General features: G+C 44.5%; 1 protein-coding gene across 2 annotated transcripts in view; it reads left to right on the plus strand.

The window, feature by feature from the left end:
• Positions 1-26,668, plus strand: part of upb1 (ureidopropionase, beta) — a 159,016-nt gene that overhangs the window by 107,358 nt on the left and 24,990 nt on the right. For both annotated transcript variants that reach the window (XM_078553794.1, XM_078553795.1), the window contains exons 6-7: positions 16,365-16,534; positions 22,240-22,321. In XM_078553794.1, coding sequence (XP_078409920.1) covers positions 16,365-16,534; positions 22,240-22,321 — 252 coding nt within the window. The remainder of the gene's footprint in view (positions 1-16,364; positions 16,535-22,239; positions 22,322-26,668) is intronic.

Below are 26,668 nucleotides of genomic sequence, written 5' to 3' on the forward strand. Positions count from 1 at the left end.
TTTTGAAAAGGAACAGGTGTTTCTAAACCCTGTTAGTGTGTGGTCAGTTTAAAAAGTACCAGCAGCAGACTTACATGGGTTTAAGCAAAGAAGATTATGTATTTACACACTCGCCCCAAAAGATCCACGTTATGTCAATCAGTCACCACACACTCTAGAAAGATACAATTAAAGATAGTGCACTTCTACAAGTATTAAACCAAAAAGATAGTTAACAATTCACATGCCTATGAGAACTCAGTGAAGAAGGAAGCTTCTTCCCATTCTTGAATTGTAGTTTAGATAAGTTCAGATAGCTGGGGTCAGATATTAGGATCTTAAAAAAAATTCTTTCATGGGATGTTGGCGTCACTGGCTAGGTCAGCATTTTTTGCCCATCCCTAATTACCCTTGAGAAGGAGGTGGCAACCCACCCTCTTGAACAGCTGCAGCCCATATGATGTAGGTACACATGTTAGGCAGATAGTTCCAGGATGTTGACCCAGCGACACTGCAGGAGCGCCGACATAGTTCCAAATCAGGATGATGTGACTTAGAGGGGAGCTTGCAGATGTTGGTGTTCCGATGGATCTGCTGCCCTTGTCCTTCTGGGTGGTGGAGGTCGCAGGTTTGGAAAGTGGGAGGGGGAAGATCCAGTGGTCGTGGTCCATGTAGGTACCAATGACATGGGCAGAATGAGGAAGGAGATTCTGCATAGTCAGTATGAGGAGCTAGGCACCAAATTAAGAAGCAGAGCCTCAAAGGTAATAATTTCTGCAAATTGGCCTAGGGCAAATAAGATTAGAGAAATGAATGTGTGGCTCAAAGACTGGTGTGGGAGGGGTGAGTTCCGGTTCATGGGGCACTGGCACCAGTATTGGGGAAAGTGGGATCTGTACCATTGGGATGGTCTACACCTGAACCATGCTGGGGCTGGTGTCCTTGCAAGTCACATAACTAGGGAAGTAGAGAGCATTTTAAGCTGAATAGGGGGGGCAAGGGATCAAATTTAGGAAGATATGGTAAACCAAAAAGTAGAGACAAGGCGAGAAAGGCAGGTATTAATATGGGAAATGATAACCAGATCATGACAGGAAGGGACAAAGAGTACAAATTTAAGAGTAAATCAGCAGATAAGGCTAGATGCTACAAAACTAATATAAGGACAAAACTAAAGGCTCTGTATCAAAACACACGTAGCATTTGAAACAAAACAGATGAACTGATAGCGCAAATAGAAATAAATAAGTACAATCTGATGGCCATTACAGAGACATGGCTACAGGATGACATAAATTGGGACCTGAACATTGAAGGGTACATGACATTTAGGAAGGACAGGAAGTGAGGAAAAGGTGGAGGAGTGGCTCTGTTAATTAATGATGGTATTAGCACATTAGGGAGGGTGACCTAAGTTCAGGAAACCAGGATGTAGAAGTGGTTTAGCTTGAGATGAGGTATGATGAAGGCAAGAAGTCACTTGTGGGAGTGGTGTACAGGCCTCCTAATTGTAACTACACAGTACGACAGAGTATAAAAGAAGAGATAATGGGAGCTCATCAGAAAGGTACAGCAATAATCATGAGGCATTTTAATCTACATATTGACTGGAAAAATCAGATGGACAAAGATAGCATAGATGAGGAGTTCATGGAATGTTTTTGGGATAGTTTCTTAGAACAACACATTTTGGAGCCAACCAGGGAGCAGGCTATACTAGATCTGGCATTGAGCAACGAGATAGGATTAATTGATAACCTCCTAGTGAAGGCACCCTTAGGTAGCAGCGATCATAATATGATTAAATTTTACAAAGAACAAAGAAAGAACAAAGAAAAGTACAGCTCAGGAACAGGCCCTTCGGTCCTCCAAGCCTGCGCCGATCATATTGCCCGTCAACTAAAATTTTGAGGGAGAAACGAGTGCATCCAAGACTATTATTTTAAATAAGAGGAACTATGAGGGCATGAAGGCAGAGCTATCTAAAGTGAACTGGCAATTGAGGTAGAGGGATATGTCAATCGAGGTTCAGCGGCAGACATTTAAAAGGATATTTCAGAATACACAGAATATATATGAACATACGAACAAGGAGCAGGAGTGGGCCATTCTGTAATTTAATAAGATCATGGCTAATCTGATAGTAACCTGAAGTCTGCATTCCACCTACCCTCAATAACCTATCACCCCCTTGCTTACCAAGAATTTATTCACCTCTGCCTTAAAAATATTCAAAGACTCTGCTTCCACCACCTTTTCAAGAAGAGAGTTCTAAAGACTCAACCCTCTGAGTGAAAATTTCACCTCATCTCTGTTTTAAATGGGTGACTCCTTATTTTTAAACAGTGACCCCCAGTTTTAGATTTTTTACAAAAGGAAGCATCCTCTCCACATCCACCCTGTCAAGACCCTTCAGGATCTTATTGGTTCAATCAAGTCGCCTCTTACTCTTCTAAACTCCAGCGAATGCAAGCCTAGCCTGTCCAACCTTTCCTCATAAGACAACCCACCCATTCCAGGTATTAGTCTGATAAACCTTCTCTGAACTGCTTCCAGCGCATTTACACCCTTCCTTAAATAAGATGACCCATACCGTACATAGTATTCTAGATGTGGCCTCACCAGTGCCCTCTACAACTGAGGCATAACTTCCCTACTTTTGTATTCCAATGAGAAAGAAAAATTCTAAGGGAAGGACCCACCATCCATGGTTAACTAAAAAAAGTTAAAGACAACTTAAAGAAAAAGCATATAATTATGCAAAGATGGGTGGCAAGAATATTGGAAAGAAGATAAAGAACAGCAAAGAATGACAAATAGATTAATAAGGAGAGAAAAATTAGGGTACAAGAGAAAGCTAGCTAGTAATATAAAGACGGATAGTAAGAGTTTCTACAGGTATTTAAATAAGAAAAGAGTTAACAAAATGAGCGTTGGTCCTATAGAAAGTGCGTCTGGGGAATTGATAAAGGAAAGTAGGGAGATGGCAGATGAATTAAACAGGTATTTTGCTTCAGTCTTCATTATAGAGGTAACCTTTGTCCTTTGTGCTTATATTATTTTTATAGCGCCTAGCCTTATCTGCTGATTTACTCTTAGATTTGTACTCTTTATCCCTTCCTGTCACGATCTGTTTATCATTTTCCATATTACTACCTTTTTCTCTTGCCTTGCCTCCACTCTTTGGTTGACCACATCTTCCTAAATTTGATCTCTTGCCCCGCCATTCAGTTTAAAATGCTCGCTACTTGCCTAGCTATGAGGCTTGTGAGGACACCAGCCCCAGCATGGTTCAGGTGTAGACCATCTCAACGGTACAGATCCCACTTTCCCAGTACTGGTGCCAGTGCCCCACAAACTGGAACCCACTTCTCCTATACCAGTCTTTGAGCCACACATTCATTTCTCTAATCTTATTTGTCCTAGGCCAATTTGCAGGAATTATTACCTTTGAGGTAACATCCCAGAAATAGCTGCAAATCAGGAAGTGGGAGGGAGGAACTTGGGATAATTACAATCACCAGGGAAGTGGTATTGAGCAAATTGTTGGAGCTGCGGGCTGACAAATCCCCCGGTCTGTATAGACTTCACCCTAAGGTCTTGAAAGAAGTGACCAGTGAGATAGTTGATGCACTGGTTTTAATTTTTCAAACTTCCCTAGATTCGGGGAAGATTCCATTAGATTGAAAAATAGCAAATATAACTTTTGTTCGTTTATTCAAAAAGGGAGGGAGACAGAAAGCAGGAAACTACAGGCCAGATAGCTTAACATCTGTCATAGGGAAAATGTTTGGAGCTATTATTAAAGACGTTATAGCAGGGCACTTAGAAAAATTCAAGGTAATCAGGCAAATCATGTTTAACCAAGTTATTGAAGTTCGATGTTCTTTGGATAAAGGGGAAGCGGCGGATGTACTGTACTTAGATTTCCAGAAGGCATTTGATAAAGTGCCACATCAAAGGTTATTGCTGAAAATAAAAGCTCATGGTGTAGGGGGTATCATATTGGCATAGATAGAAGATTGGCTGGCAAACAGGAAACAGAGGGTAAGCATAAATGAGTCTTTTTCTGGTTGTCAAGATAAAACGAGTGGTGTGCCACAGGGATCAGTGCTGGGGCCTCAATTTTTTACATTTTATATAAATGACTTGGATGAAGGGACCAAAGGAATGGTTGCTAAATTTGCTGATGACACGAAGATAGGCAGGAAAGTAAATTGTGAAGAGGATGTAAGGAGGCTACAAAGTGACATAGATAGGTTAAGTGAGTGGGCAAAAATCTGGCAACTGGAGTATAATGTGGGCAAATGTGAAATTGTTCATTTTGGCAGGAAGAATAAAAAAGAAGCTTATTATCTAAATGATGAGAGATTGCAGAGCTCTGAGATTCAGAGGGATCTGGGTATCCTAGTGCATGAATCACAAAAAGCAGGTATAGCAGGTAATTAGGAAAGCTAATAGAATGTTATCATTTATTGTGAGGGGAATTGAATACAAAAGTAGGGAGGTTATGCTTTGGTTGTACAGGGCATTGGTGAGACCACATCTGAAGTAATGTGTACAGGACTGGTCTCTTTATTTAAAGAAAGATGTAAATGCATTAGAAGCAGTTCAGGGAAGGGTTACTGGACTAATATGAGGAATGGGCGGGTTGTCTTATGAGGAAAGGTTGGACAGGTTAGGCTTGTATCCACTGGAATTTTGAAGAGTAAGGGATGATTTAATTGAAACCTTTAAGATCGTGAGGGTGGATGTGGTGAGGATGTTTCCTCTTGTGGGAGAATCTAGAACAAGAGTCACTGTTTAAAAATAAGGGGCCGCTCACTTAAGACAGAGATGAGGAAAAAAAATTTCTCTGAGGGTTGTGAGTCTTTGGAACTCTCTTCCTCAAAAGGCGGTGGAAGCAGAGTCTTGAATATTTTTAAGGCAGAGCTAAGTAGATTCTTGATTAACAAGAGGGTGAAAGGTTATTGAGGGTAGGCAGGAATGTGGGAACATTCAGATCAGCCATGATCTTATTGAATGGCGGAGCAGGCATGAGGGGCCAAATGGCACACTCATGCTCCTAATTAGTATGTTTCTATGGGGCTGTCAAAGGAACCTTGATGAGTTGCTGCAGTGAATCTTCTAGGTGGTATACACTGCTGCCACTGTGTGTTAGTGATGGAGGCGTGAATGTTGAAGCTTGTGGATGGGGTGCCAGCCATGTGGGCTACTTTGTCTTGGATGGTGTCAAACTTCTTGAGTGTTGTGGGAGCTGCACTCATCCAGGCAAGTGGGAAGTATCCCATCACACTCCTGACTTGTGCCTTGTGGATGGTGGGCAGGCTTTGGGAGTCAGGAGATAGGTTACCCTTCGCACTTTTCCTAGCCTCTGACCGGCTCTTGTAGCCACAGTATTTATATGGCTAGTCCAGTTCATTTCTGGTCAATGGTAATCCCCAGGATGTTGATTGTGGAAGATTCAGGGATAGTAATGCCATTGAATGTCAAGAGGCGGTGTTTGGATTCTTAGGGTTAATGCAGAGATACTGCGGGGTTCCTTCAAAGAGTAGACTGTTCAGCAGGTCATGAAGTCAGGCACTCATGGCTGTTGTATCATTTTTCGTGAAAAATATCCTATTGGCTTCTCAATTCCAATTTCATCCTCTTGTAGTAATACAGCACCAATACCTACATCACTTGCATCAATCGCCAACTTAAACTGCTTGGCATAATTAGGCACTGGCAAAACTGGTGTAGTAGTCCACACAGTTCTTAAACTTTTAAATGCATTCTGACACTCCTGTGTCCATTGAAACTTCCTGTTCTTTTCCAGTAGTTCAGTCAATGGAGCAACCACACTGCTAAAATTTGGTACAAACTTTGGTGAAATTCACTCATGCCCAGAAATCTCAAAACTTCTCATTTTGTTGTAGGCACTGGGAAATTCACGATGGCTTTCACTTTCACATCTCTTGGAGCCACCTTACCATGTCTAATAGTATGGCCTAGATATGTAACTTGCGCGTTTGCAAATTCATTCAGACAAGTTCACCACCAAATTAGCTTCTTGCATTCAAACAGTTCTTTCAGATGGTGTAAATGCTTCTCCCATGCTTGACTAAAAACTACCAAGTCATTAATTTCTTCTCATTCGCGTAGCCTTAAGGTTCACAAACTGCAAGCCAATCAAGGAATTTTTAAAATCCCGGACAAGCCCCCAATTTTATGATGCAGCAAGTGGTATGTGCCAGGTGGATCAAATCCACAAGGGAAACTTGGCCACGCTGTTACAACGGTTTTGCAATTTGTGATTATTATGAGAAGGGTTGAGCACTGATTCAGAAGTAATGAGTCCACTAACACCTTTAGAGATTTTAAAAATTAAATTAAAACATTTAATAACAAAAGGAAATAATTCAAACACATATACATAAGATTACAGTTACTTGATATTATAACAAATCCCAAAATTCTTAATTAGCATGACTCCCACAACACACCCCCTTTAAAGCAACAGTCCAAAATAGATTTTAGATTTAAAATAATCAATCCAGCAAGGTTACGCTTTCCCAACACCATCTCAATGTTACGCCCGCCCGTGGATGTAAAATTCTGCCCCAGGTCTCTTCTGAGTTTTGGGATAAAAGGATTTCAGTATCAGAGAATCAGTTTCAGTCACATAGTCAATGGCCACTGATATACAGTAGAAGGTAGATGGTGATCTTTCACACTTAACTTGTGGATAACAGGTCTGGTCAGCTTTTCTTTGTTACATTGCAAACCTGGAGACTCAAAAGTCTAGGAGTCCGTTGAGTGTGTTTTGGAGTAAGCTTTGAATAATGTCAGGCGTGAATCCCGCAAAGGAGTGCCTTTGGCACGCCCATTCAAGGGAGTGAGCCCCACCAATTATGATTCAATTCAGCACTTACCGGAAGCTAGATAGTCTGTGTTGAAATTACAAAGGTCACCTGACCCCCTTGGCAGCTGTCTTAACATGGATAGAAGATTGGCTGTCTGGCAGGAGGCAGAGTGTGGGGATAAGGGGGTCCTTCTCAGGATGGCGGCCGGTGACTAGTGGAGTTCCGCAGGGGTCAGTGTTGGGACCACAACTTTTCACTTTATACATTAACGATCTAGATGAAGGAACTGGCTAAGTTTGCAGATGATACAAAGATAAGTGGAGGGACAGGTAGTATTGAGGAGGCGGGGAGGCTGCAGAAGGATTTGGACAAGTTAGGAGAATGGGCAAAGAAGTGGCAGATGGAATACAACGTGGGGAAGTGTGAGGTCATGCACTTTAGTAGGAAGAATAGAGGCATAGACTATTTTCTAAATGGGGAGAGAATTCAGAAATCTGGAGTGCAAAGGGACTTGAGTCCTAGTCCAGGATTCTCTTAAGGTTAACTTGCAGGTTGAGTCGGTAGGTAGGAAGGCAAATGCAATGTTGGCATTTATTTCGAGAGGACTGGAATATAAAAGCAGGGATGTGCTGCTGAGGCTTTATAAGGCTCTGGTCAGACCACATATAGAATATTGTGAGCAATTTTGGGCCCCATATCTCAGGAAGGATGTGCTGGCCCTGGAGAGGGTCCAGAGGAGGTTCACGAGAATGATCCCAGGAATGAAAGGCTTAACATATGAGGAACGTTTGAGGACTCTGGGTCTATACTTGATGGAGTTTAGAAGGATGAGGGGGGATCTGATTGAAACTTACAGAATACTGAAAGGCCTGGATAGAGTGGACATGGGGAAGATGTTTCCATTAGTAGGAGAGACTAGGACCCGAGAGCACAGCCTCAGAGTAAAGGGAAGACCTTTTAGAACAGAGATGAGGATAAACTTCTTTAGCCAGAGAGTGGTGAATCAAGGAATTCATTGCCATAGAAGGCTGTGGAGGCCAGGTCATTGAGTGTATTTAAGACCAAGATAGATAGGTTCTTGATTGGTAAGGGGATCAGAAGTTACGGGGAGAAGGCGGGAGAATGGGGTTGAGAAACTTATCAGCCATGATTGAATGGCGGAGCGGACTCGATGGGCCGAATGGCCTAATTTCTGCTCCTATGTCTTATGGTCTTATCTTTAAATAAGTAAATGTAGTTCCAGAAGTTTCCATACGAGCACAGTCCATGTTTAAATTATGAATATGGCATGCCTTTTGCTGGGACTGTCATTACTGTCAGGGGGCCTATAAACTAATCCCACCCCCACCACTGACTTCTTCCCTTTGCTATTTCTTATCCCCACCCAAACTGATTCGACATCTTGATCTCCTGAACCAAGATAATTTCTCACTACTGTACTGATCTCATCCTTCATTAAAAGAGCTACCCCACCTCCTTTTCCATTCTTCCTATCCTTCCAAAATGTTAAACACGCTTCAATATTCAGTTCCCAATCTTGGTCACTTTGCAACCATGCCACTGTAATGGGTAACATATCATACACATTTATCTTAGTTTTTGCCATCAATTCATCCATATTGTTACAAATGCTGCCTGCATTCAGATAAAGAACCTTTATTTCTGTCCTTTTACTATTTTTCGTTACTCTGACCTTATTTGATGGTACACTCTTGTGTTTGCATGCTCTCTGCCTTCCTGTCACACTCTGGTTATCATTACCCACGTTGTTACCCTGCACTATTGTCATTCTTTCTCATTAATTTTCTAAATCTCTCCTCATGCAAATCCACCCTAGTTTGAAGTCCTCTCTACAGCCCTAGTTATATAATTCACCAGGACCCAGTTCAGGTGTAGACCATCCCAGTGGTACAGCTCCCACTTTCCCCAGTGCTGGTGCCAGTTCCCCATGAATCAAAACCCATTTCCCCCACAACAATCTTTGAGCCACACATTCAACTCTCATCTTTTTTACCCTATGCCAATTTGCTTGTAGCTCAGATAACAATCCAGAGATTATTACCTTTGTGATTCTGCTTTTTAATTTCGCTCCTAGCTGCTCATACTCCCTCAGCAGAACCTCTTCCTTAGCTCTTCCTATGTCGTTGGGACCCACGTGGACCACAACAACCCGATTGTTTCCCTTCCACTCCAAGCTCCCTTCCAGCCCAGTACAGATGTCCTTAAGCCCAGCGCCAGGCAGGCAATACAGCCTTTGGGACTAAGTTTAGGCTGCAGAGAACAATATCCCTTCCCACTAACTATACTGTCCCCTTCTTTGAGCCTCCTCCCCTAGTTCTCCTGCTGCCAATGGAGTCAGATTCCAAAACTGTGTAGTGCCTTGGAATGTTAAAGACACTATAAAATTTGTAAGCTGTTAGATCTTTGGCTGTATATTATGATATAATTTCTTTCTGCCAATCTTCAGTGTGCTCACTGTTACTCCTGAAGGTGTCCAGCTGCTCTTCAGCCACTGGCCTTCAGCTAGGTTGCCAAGATCCCCGTGTTCATCACCTAAAAACAGGTTCAAACATCATCTCTTTTTTCCAGGCTGGAAGTTCCTTCCTGTCGATACAGAGTGGACTGTAACGAGTTGGACTTTATGCTCTTACTGTGCCATCAAAATGCAAAATACTTATATCCTTCCTTGACTTTCCTCTTCAAACGTATAAACTTACCCTTACCGGAACCCTCCCTTCCTTCCTATTAGTCTAAAACCCTATCTAGCACCCTGTTATTCGATTCGCGAGGAAACAGGTCTATCCAATGCACAGTTCCCTCTTTCTCCTGTACTGGTGACAGTGCCTCATCAGTTGAAACTCCTACCACTCACAACGCTCTTTCAGCCATCCATTGAAACCTCTAATCTGTCTGTCGCAATGCCAATTTGCTCAGGTACTGACCCTAGTTCCTCAGACCCCCCTTCAAACCTTAATCCTAGTTCAACTCAAGTGGTTGATTCCGATGTGTACCTCCTACTCCTCCTCCTTCTCCTCCTCCTCCAGGTACCATGCCCAAAGAGGGCATTGGTGACCATGGACTTCCACTGATTAAGCTTGACAAAGTTCTGCTGTGGTTAGCCATCACCTTCTGCAGCATGGCTGACCAGCAAACTGGCCAGCTTCTTACCGCCTGCCATCAGGCATATTGGAATCAACCTGTTTGCCAACGTTATCAACACAGCTTCCATGGCCATCAAGTCCTGAAGTGGGACTTGAACCCAGAGCCTCTGGCCCAGAAGGACCTCTACCACTGCGCCCCAAGATCCTAAGTGTGCCACAACTACTAAGATAAAAGCAAAATACTGCAGATGCTGGAAATCTGAAATAAAAACAGAAATGCTGGAAAAACTCAGCAGGAGAGTGAAACAAAGTGTGGAGAGTGAAACAGAGTTAACATTTCAAGTCCGTATGACTCTTCTTCAGAACTAATTAATCTATCTAGTTTAAGTTCTTAATTTAATGAAATATTACATATAGTCCCTAGTTTTTAATTTAAATCATCTCCCTACATCTAGAGAGCAATAAAATGTATTACCCACCAACCAATCACCAATCTGTTGTCCTAGGAATCACCAGCTGTATGATCTATTCTGGAAAACCTCACACTTTTTCATAAACCCAGTTTAATTATCCTCATTCTTTTTCTTTGGTTTGCTTCATGCCCGAAGCTGGTTTAATCATTCTGCAGCTGAATGTAGATCCTAACATTTCCAACAAGATGTCACAGTGCATCAGCAACATGACAGCTAAGAACAGTATGAAGCAGTTGGGGGAAGCTTCTGAATGGTTGCTGTTCTGAGGCAACACTGATAAGGTTGGTGAGACACAACAATGTTATCAGGAAATACGAAGATACAGAAAGTAGCAGGCAGGACAGAAATAGCTGGTCCATCAAGCCTGCCCACAGCACAAGGGCAGGAGTATCATAACTAAATATTTCTTCCTAATACCCCAGTCCCACTACTCTGCACCCACCTCACACCCCCCACCTCACTGTCCCGCCACTCTGCCCCCCCACCTCACAGTCCCCACACTCTGATCCCCCACACCCCCCACTTCACAGTCCCCCCACCTCACAGTCTCCCCACTCTGACCCCCCCACCTCACAGTCCCCCCACTCTGACCCCCCACACCCCCCACTTCACAGTCCCACCACTCTGCCCCCCCACCTCACAGTCCCCCCACTCTGACCCCCCACACCCCCCACTTCACAGTCCCACCACTCTGCCCCCCCACCTCACAGTCCCCCCACTCTGACCCCCCACACCCCCTACTTCACAGTCCCACCACTCTGCCCTGCCCACACCCCACACCCCCCACCTCACAGTCCCCCCAATCTGCCCTCCCCACAACCCCCACCTCACAGTCCCACACTCTGCCCCCCTACACCCCCCACTTCAGAGACCCCCACTCTGACCCCCACCTCACAGTCTCCCCACTCTGCCCTCCCCACACCCCCACCTCACAGTGCCCCCACTCTGACACCCCCACACCCCACATCCCCCACCTCACAGTCCCCCCAATCTGCCCTCCCCACACCCCCACCTCACAGTCCCACCACTCTGCCCACACCCCACACCCCCCACCTCACAGTCCCCCCACTCTGCCCCCCCCACACCCCCCACCTCACAGTCCCCCCACTCTGTCCTCCCCACAACCCCCACCTCACAGTCCCACACTCTGCCCCCCTACACCCCCCACTTCAGAGACCACCGCTCTGACCCCCCACCTCACAGTCCCCCCACTCTGACCCCCCCACCTCACAGTGCCCCCACTCTGACCCCCCCACACCCCACACCCCGCACCCCCCACCTCACAGTCCTCCCACTCTGCTCTCCCCACAACCCCCACTTCACAGTCCCACCACTCTGTCCCCCCACACCCCCCACCTCACAGTCCCACCACTCTGACCCCCCACACCCCCCCCTCACAGTCCCCCCACTCTGACCCCCCCACACCCCCCACCTCACAGTCCCACCACTCTGACCCCCCACACCCCCCACACCCCCCACCTCACAGTCCCACCACTCTGACCCCCCACACCCCCCACCTCACAGTCCCCCCACTCTGACCCCCCCACACCCCCCACCTCACAGTCCCACCACTCTGACCCCCCACACCCCCCACCTCACAGTCCCACCACTCTGCCCCCCCACACCCCCCACCTCACAGTCCCACCACTCTGCCCCCCCACACCCCCCACCTCACAGTCCCACCACTCTGACCCCCCCACACCCCCCACTTCACAGTCCCACCACTCTGCCCTCCCCACACCCCCCATTTCACAGTCCCACCCACTCTGACCCCCCACCTCACAGTCCCACCACTCTGCCCTCCCCACACCCCCCATTTCACAGTCCCCCCTACACTGACCCCCCCACCTCACAGTCCCCCCACTCTGACCCCCCCACACCCCGCACCCCCCACCTCACAGTCCTCCCACTCTGCCCTCCCCACACCCCCCACTTCACAGTCCCCCCACTCAGTCCCCCCACACCCCCCACTCCACAGTCCCCCCACTCTGCCCTCCCCACACCCCCCACCTCACAGTCCCCCCACTCTGCCCCCCCACATCACAGTCCCACCACTCAGTCCCCCCACTCTGCCCCCCCACATCCCCCACCTCACTGTCCCCCTCACCTCACAGTCCCCCCACTCTGCCCTCCCCACACCCCACACCCCCCACTTCACAGTCCCACCACTCTGCCCTCCCCACACCCCCCACTTTACAGTCCCACCACTCCACACTCACCTTGCACCCCTACCCCCACCACCTCTCACCCACCTTGCAGCTGTGTAAGCTCCTGGTAGAAGCGAAAAATCCCAGGGCCATAAGGGAAAAGGCACTCAGGGGAAATTCCCCTCTGTGCTGAGCCAATTGAAGCCAGTCCAGGAGATCACATGGGTCGAGTGTTCTCTATAAAAACACTGACCTTTTACATGATGTGACCTTTGTCCCAGTCAGGAACCGATCCCGCTCCCTCTCGAAGGCAGAGAGTCAGCACCAGCTGGCATTGTGTTCCAGAGACACTCTGTTCTCTGGGAAAAGAAGAGTTACCCAATCTGTTCCTACTTTCATAGTTTAAACTCATGATCCTGCTCCTCCCTAATCTGTTAAACTGGAATAATCTATCAATAGGGAGACTATACAGCCCTTTCATTACTGTATGCAACTCTGTCTGGTCACCTATCAATCTACAAAGCTCTAAAGTAAATGGACTGAGGTCCTTGAGCCTGTCTGAGTAGCTGAGTTTCTTTAAGTTGGAATTATTCTTGTAACTCTCCTCTGGACCTTCTTTGAGACCACAATATCACCTACCATGTTGGGGGACCAAAACTGGACTCTGCACTTGAGATATGGTCTGATCAGCAATCTGTACAGAGTCAAAATGGTGTCTTTTGACTTTTAGTGAACGATTCTATTAATACAACCCGTACTCTGTTGGTTCATAGTGCGCCACAGCACCTTGAGCATTAGAGCGTCCAAAACTAGGAGCCATAAATATAAGATAATCATTAATAAATCGAATAGGGAATTAAGGAGAAACTTCTTCATCAAAGTGTGGATAGAATATGGAACTTGCTATCATATGGAATAGCTGAGGTGAATAGTATAGAGAGATTTTTTGTTGAAGCTTTTTGTCTTGCACTCATCAGGATAATTTTGCAGGAAAATACCGACATCAGGGGAAACAACATATTTATACTGTATGAGAAGAGAGTGCTGATTGGTTGACAAATAGACTCTGATTGGTACAGGCGTTGCCATGGAGAATGCACCAGTTGATAGTGACTGACAGTTAACTGTCGAGCATTGTTTGAAACCAGGCAGTTTGACTCTGGTCAAGGCATTGCCCTGGGGAATGAGTCTATGAATGGCTGTCACTTATTTTGTTTAGTTGAAACAGGCGATGTGTATGTACATGTTCTTTCTGTCTGCAAAGAACAGGGCCCTGCGTATTAATAAATGTAGCTTCCAGTGCACACAAATGCGCCACACTGCTAGCCCAATTGACAATCTTAAATTGGTTGTCAACATAATTCTTAGCACACTGAGGACTATTTAGCAAATCAAATCTAACGTTGGACACTGTGTTTTGAGTTTTGCAAGCACAGGCTGGTTGGGTACAGTCTGTACCTTGCCCATTGTGAACAGCGGCTGGGACATGCTGTTTGATACGATCCGCCAGTCTTCGGGACGAACGGCCTACGTGCCTAGCATCACTGGCACTGAAATTCATACACCACATTACTCATTTGTGTGATCGGCAAAACGTCTTTTTGAGTTGATGGCAGCTTCCTGAATACCACTTGTGTTGCTACTACATAGTAGCACCATGAAACTTTTGAGATACCTTGCCCTTCAAGGGTAATCTGAGGTAGACTGGGCACTTTTGTGGTCTAGAACAAGGGGTCACAGTCTCAGGATGCAGGGTAGGCCATTTAGGACTGAGATGAGGAGAAGCTTCTTCATTCAGAGGATGGTGAACCTGTGGAATTGTCTCCCAGGAGGGCTGTGGAGGCCAAGTCATTGAATATATTTACGAAGGAAATAGATAGATTTCAAGACTCTAAAGGCGTCAGGGGATATGGGGAGTGCACAGGAGTATGGCCTTGAGATAAAGGATCAGCCATGGTCATATTGAATGGTGGAGCAGGCTCGAAGGACCGAATGACCTACTCCTGCTTCGATTTTCTAAGTTTCTATGTTTCTTTGCCAAAAGCGACAGCCTTAGGCCCGTTCATGAGTTTGTGTGATAATCAGTACAAAATGATCTGATTAGGGTAGCCATTATCCTGCAGGATGTCTTTGATGCGCCCTATTTCAGCATCAAGCTTGCATGGTGAGCAAATGGCTCAGGCCCTATTTATGAGGTTGCTGATAAGACCAATCTTATTGCGTGTGGAACTGTAAGAATCCCAACATGTTTATTGACCAGTGAAGGCAGGCTTGTGGTAGACCGTGATAGAGATCCCCCTGGCAGATTTCTTAGCTAGTATGTTAAGGAAAGGGATTTCATTTGACTGCTCCATTTTAAAGGTGAATTTGAGCGCAGGATGGAGCCCATTAAGACATGTAAGGAAATTGTTACATGCAGCTACGGATTTAAATTTAGGTGTCATTCCATCGAAGATGCGTTTCTTGTGGAACCCAACAAAGATGTTTGTGAGAGCTGGAGGGGATCCCATGGCAACACCGTCTATTTGGGCATACATGGTGTCATTAAACATGGACTCAACTGCACGAGTTGTCAAATTGCCAACAAAAATCTCTTTTTTTCAGCAATACTCAAGTTCTGTACTACCAAACGACTATTTTAATAGTATAGATACATTTAAGGGGAAGCTAGATAAACACATGAGGGAGAAAGGAATAGAAGAATAGGCTGACAGAGAGAGATGAGGGGGGAGTGGGAGAAGACTCAAATGGAACATAAACTCCAGGTTAGACCAGTTGGGCCAAATGGCCTATTTCTGTGTTGTACATTCTGTGTAACCTTCCTGCACTGATATAAGGCGGTAAACATCTTGGCTTGAATTTTGCGCTCATCGTGCATGCTCATCGGGCGGGCCGGGAGAGCAGACAGGAAACCGCCCCCCCAGTTTTCCTGAGAAAGGCTCAGCACAGGCCGGGGGTGGGGGTGGGGGGAGGGGGTGTGGCAGGGAGAGGGCAGGCGCTGATGTCACCGTGGATGCTGGTGAGCACTTCCAGTGAGCTCCCTGAAGACAGACAAGTGCCTCAGGGAGCTGCAGACCTCTAAATAATAAAAGAAAGCCCAAAAATGCTGCAAAAAATGTCCATGCAGCAGAATGAAGCACCTGAAAGCAGACCTTAAAAAAAGTCCCCAAATATTTATTTTGATTTTAAATCCTAATGGAGATTTCATCCTGCCCTTGGATGAGGCTTTATCAAAAAGTAAAGCCCGCCTGGCCGATTGGCCCGTCCACCAACCGTAAGGTTGGTCAGGCCACGAAAATCGCTTACAATTGGGCCGTTAATGGGCATAATTGGCGGCAGGCCAACTTATGCGCGCGCCTGCCAGGTGAAATATCGCTCAAGTGTGCGATGATGCCGGGACACTCGCCCAATGTCATCACACGCGATTTTACACCCATTTGGATTGGACGCATGCCCACCCGCAGGACGTAAAATTCTGGCCTTTCAATATCTCCCCCCTGAAAGAGAAACCCTGACTTGGTCCAGCTCTACATTCAGTGCTCAATTAGCCAATGATATTCCATTTCATTTTATTTAAACGTTGCTGCTCCTAAACTAAAATAGAATAGTCCTGATTGAAGGTGCTGGCAGTAACATGGACAGTCCTCTTCCTACTGTTAAAAGGCGTTACAGAATTTTGAATCAGCAAAGATGGAAGATGTGGCAATATATATGTCCCAAGTCAGGATGGTGTGTGACTTGGAGGCATTTTGGGCATTGTATCTTTCATCCGAATTGAAACTGGTGATTTTGGTTACAGATGTATTTCTTTCTTCATAGTCTACATACTACATGGAGGGTAACACAGGACACAGAGTGTTTCAGACTCAGTTTGGACGGATTGCTGTTAATATCTGCTTTGGTCGGCACCACCCTTTGAACTGGTTAATGTACAGCATTAATGGAGCTGAAATTATCTTCAACCCCTGTGCTACTGTCGGGGAGCTGAGGTAAGAGAACAGTGTCAATGATTTTAATGGTAACCTGTGGTCACATTTCACTCTCAGATTGGCTGGACCTCTAAACTGTTCCAGCCAAATAGTTATTGATGTAAGAGCACATCACTTCCACTGATCGGTTTCATGATGCTCGTAGTAGGTAGAACAGATGGCCATGGCTTTCTCATTGTGACTCTGATTCATCATGAATTCTAAACAATATAATCTCAAAATGACTAATTTGCTGGCAAGTTTGTTGCATTTTCTAAATTCCCACGTCTACAAATATTGGAAACCTTTCAAACTGAGTATCAGGGGTGCCTGATGGAAGGCAATCTCTTCATATTTGTACTTAGTTTGAAATTATAAACCCAGAGATTGATTAACCTGTAATACAAATCCAATTAACCTAATGAGGATATTATCAGAAAGCCATGCAAGGTACAGATGGAAGCCCTTTTTCACCAGGTGGAACTTATCTAAATCTATGTGAACATATTATCACATTTAATTCACATTTACAAGCAGGTTGTATCTCTCAGCTGTTGCAAAGTGGTGTTGGCAAAGCAGTTTTAACATTGACATTCAAATGCTAAGACCTCTACATTCTTGTCAAATATGATCTTGAGTGAGCTGTATAATTTGACACAATGCCATGCCTGGAATGAACTCCTAACTTTGGGATGAATGTGAGGAGCTGGACCCTGAGGGCAGCTGGCGCAGTTTCTGTTAAAGGAGATTTATGGCGAGCAGTGCACCTCACCAGGACTGGAATGGCGAACAGGCTGTTCCTTCAACAGAGTAAACTTTCATAGGAACATCATCAAACCAAATTTGACATCGAGACGCATAAGGAGATATTAGGGCAGGAGACCAAAAGCTTGGTTAAAAAATTGGATTTTAAGGAATGTCTTAAAGATTTGCGCATAGAAGAAAGCCATTCAGCCCATCATGTCTGTGCTGACTGGCAAAGCACTATCCAGCCTAAACCCACCTACCAGCTCTTGGCTTGTAGGTCAGGTGCTTATCCAAGAATTACTTTAACAGAATGAGCGTTTCTGCCTCTACCACCCTCTCAGGCAGTCTTAAGGGAGGAAAGACAGATATAGAGGTGTGAGGTTTAGCGAGGGAATTCCCGAATTTGGGGCCTTGAGATCTGAAGGCACGACCACCGATGGCAGAGCAATTAAAATCGGAGATGCTCAAGAGGTCAGAATTAGAGGAGAGGTGATATCTCAGAGAGTTGTGGGGCTGGAAGAGATTACAGAGATGGAGAGAGGCGAGGACATGGAGGGATTTGAAAACAACAAAGAAAATTTTAAAATCGAGGCATTATTTAACTGGGAACCAATGTAGGCCAATGAGCACAGGGGTTATAGGTGAACGTGATGTGCTTTGAGTTAGGATACAGGCAGCAGAAGTTTGGATGACCTCAAGTTTAGGGAGGGTAGAATGTGGGAGACCATCCAGGAGTGTGTTGGAATGGTCAAGTCTAGAGGAACAAAGGCATCGTTGAGGGTTTCAGTAGCAGATGAGCTGAGTCAGGTGATGTTATACAGGGATTTATAATTAGGGTCATAGAGTACAAAAGTAAGGAAGTTATGTTAAACTTGTAAAAACACTGGCTCGGCCTCAACAGGAATATTGTATACAACTCTGGGCTCCACTTTTTCGGAAGGATGTGAAGGCATTAGAGAGGGTATAGAAAAGATTCACGAGAATGTTTCCAGGGATGAGGGACTTCAGTTACGTAGATAGATTGGCAAAGCTGGGACTGTTCTCCTTGGAGAAGAGAAGATTAAAAGGAGATTTAATTAAGGTGTTCAAAACCTCTGTCTGGACAGAGTAGACGAGGAGAAACTATTCTCATTGGCGGAAGGATTGAGAACCAGAGCATACAAGGCAGTCAGAAGTTACTGGGGGTAGGTGGAATGTGGGGTTGAGGCCTCAATCAGATCAGCCATGATCTTATTAAATGGTGGAGCAAGTTCGAGGGGACAAATGGCCTACTCCTGCTCCTAATCCATATGTTCCTATGTACGTATGTACAGTGATATAAGGTGATTGGCAAAAGAAGCAATGGTGACATAAGGAATTGTTTTTTAATGCAGCCAGTGGTTAGGATCTGGAATGCACTGCCTGAGAGTGTGGTGGAGGCAGATTCAATCATGGCTTTCAAACGGGAATTGGATAATTATCAGAAGAGAAAAAAACTGCAGGGCTATGATGAGAAGACAGGCGGGTGCGACTAGATGAGTTGAGGTGTTGGAAGCGGATGGTGTGGTCAACCATGTCAAAGGCTGCGGACAGGTTGAAGAGGGAAAGTTTACTTTTGTCACAGTCACATAGGATGTTATTTGTGGCTTTGATTAGAGCTGTATGGTACTGTGGAATCACAGAACTCCAGATAATGTCTAATCAAGGCTCTATGGAACTGAAGCATCACTTCCTCCACTTTGTATTCCAGCCTTCTTAAGATAAAGGCCCACAACCCATTAACTGTTTTCAGTTACTTTTTCCACCTATCCACTAGATTTTACTCGTCTATATAGATGGACACCCAAATCTCTTTGCTCCTGCACATCTCTTCTTCTCTCATCATTAAGAAAATATCTTGCATTGTATTTCTTGGACTCAAAAGTGGCTGACTTCACATCTCCCCACTTTGAGCTGCAGTTTCCCACTCACATCTATCCCTGTCCCTATGTATCTTCCTGACCCCATCAACACAACTTGCTGTATGTCACTGTTAGAGATAAGGTTAAACACATACAGATCATGAATACTAAAAACTGCTGGAACCACTCTGGCCTGGCAGCATCTGTGGAGAGAGAAACAGAATTCAACTTTTAAGTCAATGACCTTTCATCAGAACTGGATAAAGTTAGAGATCTAACAGGTTTGAGCAAGTACAAAAGCAGGGAAGGTTAGGGGGAAACAAAAGGGATTTTTCTGTGATAGGGTGGAAGACTGGAGATATTAAATAACAAAAGAGATGATGGTGCAAGGTAAAAGGAGATGGTAATAGGCCAAGTAAAGAAACAAAAGATGGGTTTAGAGGAGGTATAAATAGAAAAAGGGGAATTGCTGTCTGAGGAATAAAGAGGGATAAAGGTAAGGATCTGGAATTGTCAAACTCAGTCTGGAAGGTTGTAAAGTGCCAAATTGAAAGAAAATCCTCTGTTCCTTGAGCTTGTATTGGGCTTCATTGGAACAGTGTAGGTGGGCCGGGGACCATCAAGTTATAGCTTAGTTTAGAACGTTATATCCTGCTTTGGGAGTCTTATTTTTGTAAAGCTGTCAAGACCTTGTGAGAGATACAGAAGAGATTTACTAAGATCCTGCAATAGATGAGAGGGTTTTGTTAAGAGGAAAGGCTAGAAAAAGTGAGGCTCCATTGAGTAGTGATGCATTTTGATTAGGTAACTAGCTTCCTATTAATCTGATCAAAATGGATCACAGTTGTATGAGTCAGTCACCAAAGGACTGTAATAAGTTTAAGTCAGCCCTGTAACCTTTATATAATATTGGCTTTTGTTCACGACATTTGCTGCTTTTGTCTTTCTGAGTGTCTGAATGAAGGAGGATTCCATAAGCATTGATTGAAAAAGGTCAGGAAAGGCACAATTCAATAGCAGGATTTACTATCCTGGTTTTCAGTAATGTTGTTAGATTAGGTTGTAGGCTGCTTCTTATAAACAAGCTACCTCCGTGATGCTGCCATTGAGAAAAACCCAGAGAAGGTTTTAACTGCACCATGTATTACAGTCAATGTTCCCTCTGAACTGAGATAAAAATAAAATACTGTAGATGCTGGAAATCTGAAACAAAAATAGAAAATGCTGGAAAAACTCAGCATGTCTAACAGCACCTGTGGAGAGAAAACCAGAGTCAATGGGCAGAATTTTCTGCCTGCTGGGCGGGCGGGCCTGAGCCAATCTCCGACAGGCGGGGAGCCGATCCTCAAAAGCGAGAGTGCGCTCTTTTTTGAGGGAGATCACTGACACTTTGAAAAAGATTAAAAATAGAAAAAAAAAATTCCCTAACATGTCCCCCTCATGTGACAATGTCACATGAGATGGGACATGTTCATAATTTACACTATAACTTTATTAAACTTTTTGAAACCCTAAATGAAACCTCATCCCACCACTGGATGAGGTTTCATGTTTTTTCTATTTGCCGCCAGGGCTCCTGGCCTGCCCACCAGCCTTAAGGTTGGACGGGCCGGTCCTTTAATTGTTTAAGTGATCCTGTCAATGGCCTCAATTGGCCATTGACAGGTTGGCGGGCCCGCAGCTGATTTTGCTGCACCTCCGCCTTCCTGAAAATTTAAATGGGGCAGGATGACGTCGGGGGTTCTGCCCAACATCATCCCACATCATTTTATGCATTGGCGAGCGGGCCCCGCCCCCTGCTTGCTGACGGCAAATTCTGCCCAGTGTTTCGAGTCCATATGACTCATCTTCAGAGCCTCTGAACTGTGTGGCCACACAGCAACCCGAGCACCCTGGTGCAGACGACACACAATCCAGTCACTTCAAATTATCGCAGGTCCACGGTTGTACAAAAAAAACTTAAAGGGGCCAAGCACATTTGAAAAAAACACTCCACAGTAAAATTAGATGGAATGTTGGCTACAATCTGGGGGCTGTTCAATGCAGCTATGATGTTGGCAGCTAGCCAATAATGTAGGCAATTGCCTGGGTATATGCAATCTACATAAAGCAGAATAACTCTAACCTGGTTGACACTGCCCTATCAGCCCTTCCCAGTGCTCAGTGAGTAATGTAAGGAGTTATCAATACTGTCATCAAGTGACACATTCTCACTAATAACCTATTCAGTTCCAATTCGGCCAGAATCACTTTGCTCCAAAGCTTATCAGAGCCTCTGTCCAGGCATGGACTTGAGCTGACTGCCAGAGGGGAAGGTGGAAGTGACTGCTTTTTACATCAAGGACCATTTGACTGAGTGTGATACCAAGGAGCCCTGGCAAGACAGAGAGGTCAATGGGGTTCAAATGGAAAACCCACCATTGAATGCAGTGATATCTGATTGGAAGGAAAATGGCAATGTTTGTAAGAGGCCAATCATCTCAGGCCCAGGACTTCTTCAGGGAAATGTTCTTGGTCCAACTGTCTTCAGCTGCTTCAATACTGACCTTACCTCTGTCATGGGGTCAGGTGTGAGGCTTGTTTGCTGACAATCCCACAACATTCAGCTGCATTTATACTTCCCCACCCCATCCTCACCCCCATACCAGCCTACAAGAGAAATGATTTGTTTTGATAAATAAATTGGTTCCTAGAGTATGTATCACACTCTCCTATACATTTATTTTCATACAGATCAGCCAATTAATGCAACAAAGTGACCTGGAACTTTCCCGTGTGAGCAAATCTGCTTTTTAACTCCTTGTGCACCATGAGAACATTGAAGAGGCCAATACCATACTAAATCTTAGAGAAATATACTTCATTTTCCTCACAAATATATTGTTAAGCATAAAGGAGAGTTTGTGCTTTCTGCCTGTCTGTGATTTACATATCATTTGCATTATCTCAGCGTTTTCATTTGGAGGGTCTTATAAATGATAAATATAATGAGGCACTGTTACCAGGCAGTCCCCCAATTTCCTGCCACAATGGAAACCCGCCCCCCCCCCTCCCCAGGAAGGAAGTGCTTCTTTAAGTTTGTTGTTGTAACTATTTCAGTGAACCCATGTGGCCCATTGAAGCCAGGAATGCAGCCATTGCCAACCACTGTTTCACCTGTGCCATCAACCGAGTAGGGACGGTGAGTAGCAGCTTCTAACTTAACCTTCGACTGCCAACTGGTCAGTGGGACAGGGCCTTGGATTAACATTCAAACTTTGTTAGAGTTTTACTGGTTCAGTGTCACAAACAAATCTGAGGGATATAGTTCTTTCCAATTTCCCAAATCATTTGTTGGTATGCTTACATTGAACAGCATGTGGATAATGGGTGCTGGGCTGAATTGTAAACTTTTAGTGATCTTAATCAAACTATGATGAGATGTTTCTATGGCTTGTGTTCAGCCTCCCCTTTGTTGCTAATCTTCTTCCTTCTGACTATGATAAAGCAATCTTTATTATTTCTAGATCCCCATTTAAATGTGCTGCTTTAAGGAAATGATGATTAAAGATTCCTGACATAGCTGAGCAACTTGTGTCTGAGCCTGATATGAAACAATTTAAATATCACCTTAAATATTTTTAGAAAAATGACACAGGAGCTTATTCAAACAAAAACAGAAGCCAAGCCCAAGAAGAAGTTATTAGGAGTGATGATCAAAATCTTGTTGTAGGTTTTAAGGCAAGTTTTAAAGGGAGGCAGAGAGATGATGAGGCAGAGAGCCTGGTTTTGTGAAGGAATTCCATACAATATTGGGGTCCAGGTGGCTACAGGCACCAATGGCGGGGAAAAGAGAGTTGCAGGTGCACAAAAAGCCAGTTTGGGTGGGGCACAGAGTCCTGTTGAACAAGATATAGGGCTGGAGGAGGTGAAGGAATGAGTGAGAGGCAAGACCATGCAATAATTTAAACAGGATTGGTTAAATATTGTTTCAGAGCAATTCAAGCAGTTTTTAAAAAATCGATCATATTGAAACATCCATCTTATTTATCAAATATCTATTTCAACTTGCTCACAGGAGCCCTGAAAATTAAACTTTTTCATGTTTGATGTGTTTGCAGTAGTTAGTGGAAAGGCATCATTTGCAAACAAGCTTGTCGTTTTGGCTGTCGTCAATTAATGTCTTAGAATGACAGTTATTTCTTACAATAATAAAATCTGAGATCAAGAGGAAAGAGGGAATTAATGAAGCAACTTTTGAGGAAGCTACAATTGGGATTTATTTCCAGACAACTGGAAACCAGTGTGTTTCCGTTATTAAATAGTGGGGCAGATTGACTAAATTATAGCCCTGTAAATTAACCAGCAGAGTCCTAGTGGCCGGGATTTTCTGGGTGGGACCCGCTGTGGGCGAGGCGGCACCCCAGCCAGAAGTCTACTGACTTACGGCGGGACCGGAAGATCCCAGCGGCGGGCAAGTGCAGAAAATCCCGCCCAGTGAGTCAAATGGTCTTCTCTGTAGTAAATATTCTACAAAATAAATATAAATCAACTAAAAATTAAATAAATGGAATACTGAAGGTTAGATTGCAGAAAACTGCTCCAGTGACAAGTTTGTCAAATCCCTGTGCAATAAACAAAAAGTGACAGAAAATACAATTGCCAGTTAGGAGCTGGATTTTTGAGGCAGGAAATAATTATGAAGTAGCTTCTATGCATTCTCCTTTAGTCTGGAAGAACAGAATGCTGTTAAACATAGATTTCCAGAAATAGTGATTAGTCTGAAATCACAATAGAATTGATTGTAAAAGGTTTTAGGCTCTTAAAGTAGACTTTCACCTTTTCAAAGCCTATTTTACTCTCACCAACTTGCCAGGTGTCTCTTCAAGTAAAAACTTGAAGTCATTTTCCAAAAGTGAGTTAATTGCAGTTATGTAGATAGGCTGGAGAAGCTGGGGTTGTTCTCACTCGAGGAGAGAAGGCTAAGAGGAGATTTGATAGGGGTGTTCAGAATCATGAAGGATTTAGATAGAGTAGCTAAAGAGAAACTGTTTCCAATGGCTGTAGGGTTGATAATGAGAGGTCACAGGTTGAAGGTGATTAAACTAGAGGCGACACGAGGAAACGCTTTTTTTATACAATGAGTGGTTAGGATTTGGAAAGCACTGCCTGGCGGGGTGATGGATGAATATTCAACAGAAGTCTTCAAATGAGAATTGGATAAATATCTCAAGGAAAAAGATTGCAGGATATGAGGGAAGAGTGGGGAGTGGGACTAACTGGATTGCTCTTGGAAAGAGCTGGCACAGATTTCATGGCCTCCTTTGCTGTACTTTTCCAGCAATGGGGGGCAATGCAGAGACGATAATCAGGCTGGGAGGACTGCACACTTATTGACTCCTTAGCTCCTGCCAATCTTCTGTCCATTAATATTTTTAAAAAGTTCCAAGGATCACAATTAAATAGGTTTTATTCCATGAATATTGTTTGTTCAGAATGGCAATGGGCCAAGGACCTACAAGAGTGACTGAAAACAGTATAAAACAATTATTTGTGTTGACAAGATGAAACAGTATATGAAATGTTATTATGAATACGTATGCATTAATGTCACCTGTGTAAACTATTCATTTTCAAAGTATGTCCCATTAAAATGTTGGATGCTGGCACAACAGTGGGTTTGAGTCCGGTCCTGGCTATGAAGGACCCGTGAGAATGTGAAATGAGTTTGATCAGGAGGGGAACCTTCCTCTCTCCTTGTGGATTCATTCCGAGGGGTGCAGAAAAATTGGGGTTAGGCCCAGTGCTAAACTGGGCTCTGAACAGAGGATTTCAGGAGGCAACTAGTAAGACTATGGAGGGTGAGAAACGTGAATGCTGCCCTTCCCTGGAGAGTTGCTGCAACACCTTCTCCGCTGGGGACCTCTGGATACTCTCTATGAAAATTGGCTGGAAGGCCCTATAGCGTAAGCCAATGTCAGCCCCTGATTGAGGGGAATATCCCGAACCCAGAAACGTAGGCAGGCTCAGTTTATATCAGGCATTAAAAAGAAAGAAGGACTTGCATTTATAAAGCACCTTTCTTGACCACCAAACGTTTCAAAGTGCTTTACAGCCAATGAGTACTTTTGAAATGTAGTCACTGCTGTAATGTAAAAATCGCAGCAGCCAATTTGCACACAGCAAGCTCCCCCAAACAGCAATGTGATAATGACCAGATGATCTGTTTTTGTGATGCTGATTGAGGATTAAATATTGGCCAGGACACTGGAGATAACTCCCCTGCTCTTCTTCAAAATAGTGCCATTGGGATCTTTTGCATCCACCTGAGAGGACAGACAGGGTTTAACATCTTACCTGAAAGACACTTCTTCAACAGTGCAGCACTCCCTCAGTATTGCACTAGAGTGGCAGCCTTAATTTTCCTGGTGTAGGATTTGAACCCAGAAACTTGTGATTCAGTGGCAAGAGTGCTACCAACTGAGGTGTCCTGGCTTCCAAACAGTCAGCTGAAGAACAGCCAAGTGCCATTTTCTTCTCCACTGAGGATGAAGCTAAGAAAGATGAATGAGAGGAAGAGGACCAGGATTTAATAAGAATAAGAGTAGACCTTTCAGCCCTTGAGCCTGTTCCATCATCTGTACCTCAACTCAATTTTCTCTGTATCCTTTGATATCCTTGCAAATGGTCAGGGCTCAGGAGATCTGTCAAAATTAGCTGGATGAAAGTTGTTTGATTACTTTAACAATAGGATAACTTCCCAGCTTGCTTTTGTTCTAGGCTTTCCATTGGGTTACATTGGATATATGGTACAGAAACAGGCCATTCAGCTAAACCAGCCCATGCTGGTGTTTATACTCCTCTCGTGCCTCCTCCCATCTTTCCTCATCAGAATCTACCATCGTAACCCTCTGTTCCCTTCCCTCCCCCCATATGATTGTTTAATTTCCCCTTAAATGCATTAATATTAGTCACTTCAACCACTCCTTGTGGGAGTGAGTTCCACATCCTCACCACTCTCTGGATGAAGAAGTTTCTTCTGAATTCCCTATTGGATTTCTTGGTGACTATCTTATATTGATGGCCTCTAGTTATGCTCTTACCCATCTGGAGGATCTACATGAAGGTCTGCAATCAGTCTATGGCCCCAAAACCAATGGTGTGACACCCACCCTCTCAGCAGATGGCAATCAGCCCCTAACAAATAGGCATGAGATTCTCTCTTGTTAAGCAGAGCACTTCAGCAATCTCCTAAAACAACAATCCATGATGTGCAATGATTCAGTTCAGCACTGAGTCAGTTCATTGAGGAAGAGCTTGCTCTCGATCTTTCTCAAGTGGAAGTCACGAAGGCCAAAAAGCAGCTTTCTATGGGCAAGTCACCGGGAGCTGATGGCATCCCACCTGAAGTGTTCAAGTTAGGAAACTCCCTAGTCCCACCTGCCTAATCTGGAACCAGGGCATTGTGCCCCAGGATTAGAAGGATGCCTCCATATCTCATGTCTACAAACAGAAAGGGAGCAAGTCCATCTGTGACAATCATCTGGAA

Source organism: Cetorhinus maximus, chromosome 12, assembly GCF_964194155.1.
Source record: "Cetorhinus maximus chromosome 12, sCetMax3.hap1.1, whole genome shotgun sequence".
NCBI classification, from domain to species: domain Eukaryota; kingdom Metazoa; phylum Chordata; class Chondrichthyes; order Lamniformes; family Cetorhinidae; genus Cetorhinus; species Cetorhinus maximus.